The 9,174-nt window shown below is 34.7% G+C and overlaps 1 protein-coding gene across 1 annotated transcript in view; it reads right to left on the bottom strand.

Annotated features, from left to right (window-relative positions):
* Positions 1–4,378: 4,378 nt before the first annotated feature.
* Positions 4,379–9,174, bottom strand: part of LOC106875885 (zinc finger protein 107-like) — a 15,509-nt gene continuing 10,713 nt past the window's right edge. The window contains exon 2 of the mRNA XM_052971108.1: positions 4,379–5,945. Coding sequence (XP_052827068.1) covers positions 5,080–5,945 — 866 coding nt within the window. The 3' untranslated portion in view covers positions 4,379–5,079. The remainder of the gene's footprint in view (positions 5,946–9,174) is intronic.

Raw genomic sequence — 9,174 nt, 5'->3', positions numbered from 1 at the left:
CCTACAGGAGCCAGTCAGGCGGTACTGGCAACGGCCACGCTCAAAATGGTGCATCTCATGTGCCACCCGCACAAGAACCAGTCCAGGGGCACTGGCAACGATCTTACTTGGCTTGCCGGGTCTTCTCACGCACAGCCCATTTCCAAAGGTCTCGGTCCGTAGTCATCGCCTCGGTGAGGCCCAATGTACGAAGGTCTTGCCTCACCACCTCAGCCCAGGTCTTCCTGGGCCTACCTCTTCCACGGGTTCCCTCAACTGTTAGGGTGTGGCACTTTTTCACGCAGCTTATATATACACTCACACACACACACACACCATTAATAAGAGCATTGAAACAAAGTCTTTTAAACAAAATAACAGTATGTTAATTGAAGTAACTGTAATGAATGTGTTAAACTTGTATGTTCATTGACACTTTGTTTCACTATAGTAATACTGTATAAGGTGGCAAGCTGACAGAATTGTTAGCATGTTGGGCAAAGTGCTTAGCTGCATTTCATCTGTCTTTGCATTCTGAATTCAAATTCCACCAAGTTCAACATTAGCTCTCATCCTTTCCAGGCCGATAAAATAAGTACCAGTTGAGCACTGGGATCGATGTAATTGATTTACTCCTTCCCACAAATTACTGTATTTTGCTTTCTATTTCTTAAAATATGTTTAACAAATACAACAAAGAATAATTGGAAAATATTTTTTAGGACAATATTCTCTATCAGTGTAATTGTATATCAACCACAGTGTGATTATTGGATGCCATATCGATTTGATTAATCAGTGCAATCTTCATATCAATGTTAAGTCTTAAAAAGAGAAAAATTGTCCTTACCTCTTTATGTCTATTCCAAATTTGATTTACATTGGGTTTAGTTGTTCTGTTTAAATCATTCTGTTGATATTCCCTATATTAATCCTTATATTATTTATTCTCATTTTTCAAGTTGAAAACACAAACAACCAGTCATAAATTATGTGTTTAACCACTAATGTTCCAATCCTTTATGCAATTCAACTTTCTCTAAATATATTTTCTCTGAGTAAATACATTCATCTGAAGGTGCAGGAGTGGCTGTGTGGGAAATAGCTTGCAGAAGGAAAATGAGAAAGTGGAAGTCGTGGAGGAAGTTGCCTCCATGAAAGGAAAAAGGAAGGTGAGCAACAATGGTTGCTCACCAAAAAATGGGCAAGCAGCACAGGAGACGGGGGTGGGGTTGCAGAGGTCGTACAATATGAGTTTTTGTCAAAGGTCATTCCGACTTGTCGGTACAGAGTTGTCCGCAAGCGGCAAGCCAACTTGCTTGGGGCACCGATGAAGTGGATTGAATTGAACCTAGTAATATTAATTGTGTTTAATATTCATATTAATTGTTTATTATTGAACTTATTGAGCAATGTTTTCAAGAAGTTATCGGTCGGTGGGTGCTGGTGCCCCTCCCATTCTTATTTCATACTTTTGTTATCACCTTCATCTCATCAATGTCTGTGTCCAGCCCGCAGCTACTTTATGTCTGTCTGTTCTTGTTTGTCTCCTCTTTGTAAAGCCTAAATGGCCAATCTAAATGAAATAAAGTAGCTTGCTTACCAACCACATGGTTCCGGGTTCAGTCCCACTGCGTGGCACCTTGGGCAAGTGTCTTCTGCTATAGCCTTGGGCCGACCAAAGCCTTGTGAGTGGATTTGGTAGACGGAAACTGAAAGAAACTCGTCGTATAGATGTATATGTATATATATGTGTGTGTTTGTGAATCTGTGTTTGTCCCCCCCAACATCGCTTGACAACCGATGCTCGTGTGTTTACGTCCCCGTAACTTAGTGGTTCGGCAAAAAAGACCGATAGAATAAGTACTAGGCTTACAAAGAATAAGTCCTGGGGTCGATTTGCTCGATTAAAGGCGGTGCTCCAGCATGGCCGCAGTCAAATGACTTGAACAAGTAAAAGAGCAAATGAGTATAGTTTACTAATGTATTTTTACAAAATTTAAAATATCTTAAAAATTAAAAATTTTTTTTAATTCATAAAAATTTTAAAAGACTAAACACCTAAAAATACAATACCAATATATATATATATAGAAACTCTCATCGACTATTTTATGAACATGTCAAGTTCTACAGCCTATCTATATAAACATTACGGGAATTAATAATTTATTGTAAGATTTACCTCTATCAATACTAGTATAAAATATTATTATTATATCAAACGTAGGTTAATAATATTTAAAAAAGCCAAAAAAAATGACCATCCTGAAATACTACAATGTCATGCTGGAGCACTCCGTTGATATATATATATCAACAGAGCGCTCCAGCGTGGCATATTGTAGTATTTCAGGATGGTCATTTTTTTTTTTTGCCAAATAAACATGCACACCATATATTTTCCCTTCACTCATTTATTACTGTACTTATTTTATTGTTTTAACTCATGTCCATTGTCTGGAAATCTTTCGTTATACATCTGTGACCTCTTCAGGGACACTTTTCGTTTTCGTGTGTGATCTTGCTCCACTTACTCCATTCTGTTCTCCATATTTATATGCAAGTGATAAGTAGCTTGGTAACCAACCACATGGTTCTGAGTTCAGTCCTACTGCATGGCACCTTGGGCAAGTGTCTTCTACTATAGCCTTGGGCTGACCAAAGCCTTGTGAGTGGATTTGGTAGATGGAAACTGGCTATATATATCAGTTCTATGAGTATGTGTGTGTTTCTGCATTCGTTACATCTATAGTAAACTACAGTAAAGAACATTTTACACTGTTTTAATGAGCCCACATTTAATGAAATAGCCATCCTTATGGTTGGTAATCCCCATGAAAATCATATTTTCATTCGTGTTCAAGATAACAACCTTAAACGTGTTTCACAAACTCATCCCTCTAATGATGTTCTCTGTATACTCTTATTCTATGGAATGGACAAGACGGGTATCATTTCAATATTCCACGAATTGAACCTGCAACAGGATAGCCAATTACAAACAAAAAGGTCTCATCAAATGACTTCTATTCTTACCCACTGATGTTAAGACTAGAACAATCAAATTAATTACACATGTCAAATAAATTTTCATTTACATATTTTCTATGTTATCTCAACAACCAGCTATAGTTATTTCAAATACACTTCTCTACAATGACCAGGTTTCCTTCCAAAATGAAAATAGTTTCACACTTTCAATTTGAACCAAAATTACAAAGTGTTGCATTACGTGAGTGACAATGTGTGAATAATGAAAGTAATGTTTCTCTGAATTTGTCACATCTGTATTATAATAAAGAAAGCTGCTTATTATCTATCTACTAAATAAACTGTTTTTGACTCAACAACTCTTTTTTACAACTGAAATAACCTCGGAAACTAGCTTGGCTAGCACAACTTTGAGGTCATTTTCGGACAATATTTCAATTTGCTTCTAATGTTTCACTTTCATCTGATGTTTCATGCATGAATAGAATTCTACTTAGACAAACATTTATGAAAATGTACACATAAATATTGTATTAAAATAAGCCACAACCAAAAATAATTTCATTAAAAGACATCCATTTTTCTATATGTTATGCAGAAATACAGTCACACTCTCTCTCACACTCTCATGTACAGAAATGATGTATACATATGTATTTATGGGCAAAGGTAAAGAATACACACTTCCAGTGTTTAGGGCTAGGGTTACGTTGGAAACAGGTGGTGTGCATAATGTGTGTGTGTGAGAGAGAGAGAGAGAGAGAGAGAGAGAGAGTGCGAGTGAGTGCCACTTACACATAGATGCAAAAAAACTCACATATTACAACACACACCTTCACTCACTCACTGTGTATATGTCGATGGGGGTTGCTAGACAGAAAGTGTGTATTGTGTATGTGAGAGAGAGAGATGTGTTGCTGTGTGTGTGTGAGGGAGAGAATAACAGCGTACATTTTTTAAAATTTATTTTTCCTTGCATCTTTTTTGAGTGTGTTATTGCCTGAGAGACAGAGAGGTGTGTGTTGCTGTGTGTGGACAGACAGACAGAGAGAGAGAGAGAGCATAAATTTTATTTACTTTTTCTAGCATCTTTTTTAGTGAATGTGTGTTTGTGTGCATGACTGATCCACAATGTTTCGGCTGATTTACTCTTCAGGTGTCCTGGTAGGATTTTGAACCCAATCCTGGGTTCTCATTCCTAAGGTATTTTTTTGCTGATGTTATTATTCGTCATCATCATCATCGTTTAACGTCCGCCTTCCATGCTAGCATGGGTTGGACGATTAGATATGTGCCAAAATACATACAGACCAACAAATGCATGCATGCACACACACACACACACACACGTTTACAAGGATGCATGTAAATACACAAATACAAATAATAAAACACAAGGCATACATAAGTATAAGGATATAAATTTAACCCAATTAGTCCAGAAGTTTGTCTGTACCAACATTAAGTAGATTTATTACACAAAAACACAAAACAGAAGTAATTAATTTAAAGAAATAGGAATTTCTTGTTAATATCAAAGTTTCTGACAGAGTTTCTTTGTATGAAATAAGTTTCCTGAGGAAACATTTCATGGTGAAAGTTACATGGTAAGTGAAAATAAATAAACAAGTAGTTGGAAAAGAATTGTGTTTCTCAGTCAATAGGGTGGTTTTCGGTCAAGTGATATGATATAAGGTCCCTGGAGTGTGCACATAACTGTTTTATGAGGTCAAAGAAAGACTGCAAGAATATGAGCCGCTCTTTCACTCAACCATTAAAAAGAGGAATTGGTTCAACTCATTTAAATCCTTTCAGGGTTTGCTTCTGGAAACAAGTAGCTGTTCAAAAAGACATATTTATATTCACAGGAATTAAACATTTCACTAAACTGAAAAAAAAATCCAATTTGCAAACGTAACACATTCCAGGCAGTTCAATAAATAAAATTTTCAGTAAAACAGCACATGTGTAATTCAACTGGAATACATTAAATATTCTGATGAGATTCCTAAAGGATTGAGACTAATTCAAACACTTTTTCACTGTCAATGAGGCGATTGAATATATTTATGGTTATTTTTCAAAGAATGACTTGACATCATTCAGTTACTCTTGTGTGTAAATACATATATGTGTAGATAAATGATTTTTTTGAGAGAATGATTTACTACAAATATCACAGTGATATGGTTTCATTCCTGTGTGAGTGCGTTTGTGTTTAGTCAAGTTACCAATCTGAGAGAATGATTTACCACAAATATCACAATGATATGGCTTCTCTCCTGTATGAATGCGTTTGTGTATAGTTAAATTAGTTGAGAGAGAGAATGGTTTACCACAGACGTCACAGTGATATGGCTTCTCTCCAGTATGTATACGTTTGTGTTCAATTAAGGTATTTCCATGAGAGAATGATTTACCACAGATATCACAGTGATATGACTTCTCTCCTGTATGAACTCGATTGTGAGTAGCTAAGTGACCTGTTAGAGAAAATGATTTACCACAGATAACACAGTGATAGGGTTTCTCTCCTGTATGAATGCGTTTGTGAGTAGTTAAATTACTTCTTTGAGAGACAGACTTACCACAGATATTACAGTGATATGGTTTTTCAACTGTATGAATATGTTTGTGAGTAGTCAAGTTGCTCCTTTGAGAAAATGATTTACCACAGATATCACAGCGATATGGTTTCTCTCCTGTATGAATGCGTTTGTGCTTAGTTAAGTTACTTGTTGCAGAGAATGATTTACCACAGATATCGCAGCGATGTGGTTTCTCTCCTGTATGAATATATTTGTGTTCAGTTAAAGTATTTCCATGAGAGAAAGATTTACCACAAATATCACAGTGATATGGTTTTTTTCCTGTATGAATATATTTGTGTTTACTTAAGTTACCTGTTGCAGAGAATGATTTACCACAGATATTACAGCAATATGGTTTCTCTCCTGTATGAGTGTGTTTGTGTTCAATTAAAGAATTTCTATGAGAGAATGATTTACCACAGATATCACAGTGATATGGCTTCTCTCCTGTATGAACCTGTTTGTGTTCAGTTAATTTATCACTTAAAGAAAATGATTTCCCACAGATATCACAGCAATACGGTTTTTCCTCTGTATGAAAACATTTGTGAGTCACCAAGATACTTGTTTGAGAGAATGATTTACTACAGATATCACAGTAATAAGTTTTTTTTATCTCTTTCATCATTTCATCAGGAAAATCAATATTCTCAGGCTGCTTTTCACATAGTTTATTTTCCATAATTTTACTTCTTTTCCTACAATATATGAATATTTTTCTTATTTTCATTTCATAATTTATTTTTAACAATTAGTTTTACTATGACCATCATTGCTGATATATGAAGATGCTGCAAACTCCTCTGCAAATATGTTCAAGTTTAACTGGATTGCAAAATCATTTTGTATATATAACAGACAATAAAACAGTGGTAACTCTACCATAGATTTATATTAAAGGACTTATGTGTTCTGTTTAACATGTTCCTTTAATCTTTAAAAGATAATAATTATTAATGGTGTCCATGAAATAAAAAATGGAGAGGCATCTGGCTTAGTGGTCAAAGTGTTGGAATCATGATCATAAGATCGTGATTTTGATTCCTGGACAGAGCAATGTGTCGTGCTTTTGAGCAAAACACTTCCTTTCATGTTACTCCATTCTACTCAGCTAGCAAAATTGAGTATTCTGCAATGGACTGGCATCCTGTCTAGAAGTATGTTCACCAGAGAATCCAGGAAACTGGTCCTATGAGTCTATATGATTTGAGAAGGAGCTTTATCATTTTCTTTTTATTATGAAATAAAAAATTCTGTTTTGCCAAAGTAATGTGATATTCTGAAATAAGAGAGAAAACAGTACAAGATATTAGAAGATACTTAAAATGTACAGAATCAACAACAGAAATTTTGCATTTCTATACTGATAAACTTTAAATATAAACATTTACCAAAACAATTTGATTTAATTTCAAATTTGTTATTAAAATTATATCATACAACATTATGTAAAGCCTATACATTTACAGAGTACATTTACACCTTCATATTTACAGAGTAAAAATACACACACACGCTAAACTGCTGAATCAATAATATTCTCTCACTAGAAACATTGCACATCGCTGTTGTTTACCCCTGTTCAGCTCTGAGCAGACTCATAATCAAAGGTATTTCAGTTATGACTATCTTCTCATCTCTTTAATCAGTAGGGTGTGCTTTAATGGAGATTTACCTGCTTTTCTAAGCAGGTCATGCAACCAAAAAGGCTCTTGTAGGTGGAAACAATATTAAAATATTAAAACAGCATGTACCAACCCTGCAAGTGGAATTTGGCTGATAAGTAAAGTAGGCTTTCTGAAGGTGTCACAGGCAGCTGAAGACAATGTTTAGTTTACACAGCAATCATGACTCTAATCAGAACACTTATCTCTCAGTTACCAAATTTCAACCACTATTAAAATATACTATACAAAGATACAGTTTACTAAGATATTAAGTTTGTTTGCAATGCTGAAATATGAATGACATTATCTCATCATGACAGTGCAACCTTGTAAAGAAATAAGAGCTACTGAGAATATGTCTCCCATATAGTTCTACATACTGGTATATTAACTTATTTCTCATTACAAAACAAAATCATAGCCAGCAGATTCTTATACCAGACATCACATATAACATAGAATTAATTCTCAGGTAGATTTATTAGTTGTACAAAACTGTACATATAGAGAAATTTACAACTCTTTCTATTTCTTTTGACATTGTGACAGCCATGATAATGGTGCTGGTAGATAATAAAGAGTGTTTTTATTGGTATAAAAGTACTATCTTCCTAGATTAGTACTGATCCCTGTTAAAATGAAAAAAAAAAAACTTTGAAAAAAGTTGAAAAAAAACATGGGCTTTTATTTAATATTTTAGTCTAATTTTACATGCTTTACAAATTAAATATGTTAACACTAACATACATCTTACTTTTCATGCAGATGGTATCTGAATTATTAAATATCTAAAAACAATTCTTTTTACTCCATACAAATAAATGTACCATTTTATATGTTTATTTCATGATTATATCATTACTTCAGTAAGTTACATATCTAATAACAGATAAATAGGGATTATATGTAAGCTGTGTTGCCACTAACTCAGCTTAAAATTCTCACACACAACAGTACATTATTGGATCAGTCTTTTCAAAGCCAGCTCGTAAGGCTATTGAGCATCTTCTTTCAATTTCCTGAAAGATTAGAGTCACCAAGTGGTCAAAGCTTTTTCCATTAATATAGTGTCCAATGAACTGAGCTGGTTGTCTGCTTGCATTGTTGAGAAATTTTCTGGCAGATATGCTGTTCTTAAGATCTTTGTTACACTCTGTTCTTAGATCTTTGTTACACTCTGCACAGAATACCAGCAGCATTCTTCCAAGGAACCATATCCCTGCAGTACTGATAAGCTTTTGCCCTTGTTTATGTTCCAGGTCACACATCCATATCTAAGGACAGGTGTTATGTATGCTCCAAGGACTCTTTTCCTCACTTTTATTACTAGTCATTTATTTGCTTGATATCACTTGGTATATCCAATCCCTGACTAGATTTCTTTGATGTTTCCTCATCTGATATAACAATGGTTCCCAAATATTTAAAACTAGGTATTAAGGAAGGATAGGAGAATATTAGATTTATAAGCCCTAAAATTCACTCCATGATTACCCACGGGCATATGGTGTAGTGGTTAAGAGCATGGGATACTAACCCTGAGTTGGATTGCAAGCAGTGACCTGAATAATAATAATAATAATATCGTAAAATACCTTAGGAATGAGAACCCAGGTCCGAAATTTCCCCAAGACACCTGATGAAGGCTGGAGGGTGTATCAGCCGAAACGTTGTGTTAAGATGAGGACAAATATCCGTCAATTGTAAATAATGTATTTTACATGCTGTTTCTTCATTCCTCAGACAAGATAAAATTGTGGATCAGCGATTTTTTTATCGTTGAAACATTGAAATTTTACAAATAATTTTTTTCCTGAATCGGATTCTCCATAGCCGAAAACGTGGAATTCCGTAAAAAAAAAAATCAATATATATCCATTTTCCTGAAAGTAATGAGGGAAAAATCGGATCTTGTGAATTTTCCAGAAGCCCTCTCCCCACCC

Source organism: Octopus bimaculoides, chromosome 10 (assembly GCF_001194135.2).
Source record: "Octopus bimaculoides isolate UCB-OBI-ISO-001 chromosome 10, ASM119413v2, whole genome shotgun sequence".
Taxonomy (NCBI): Eukaryota; Metazoa; Mollusca; class Cephalopoda; order Octopoda; family Octopodidae; genus Octopus; species Octopus bimaculoides.
Note: the sequence above shows the minus strand (reverse complement) of the source record. Positions and strands in the feature narration are given on the sequence as shown.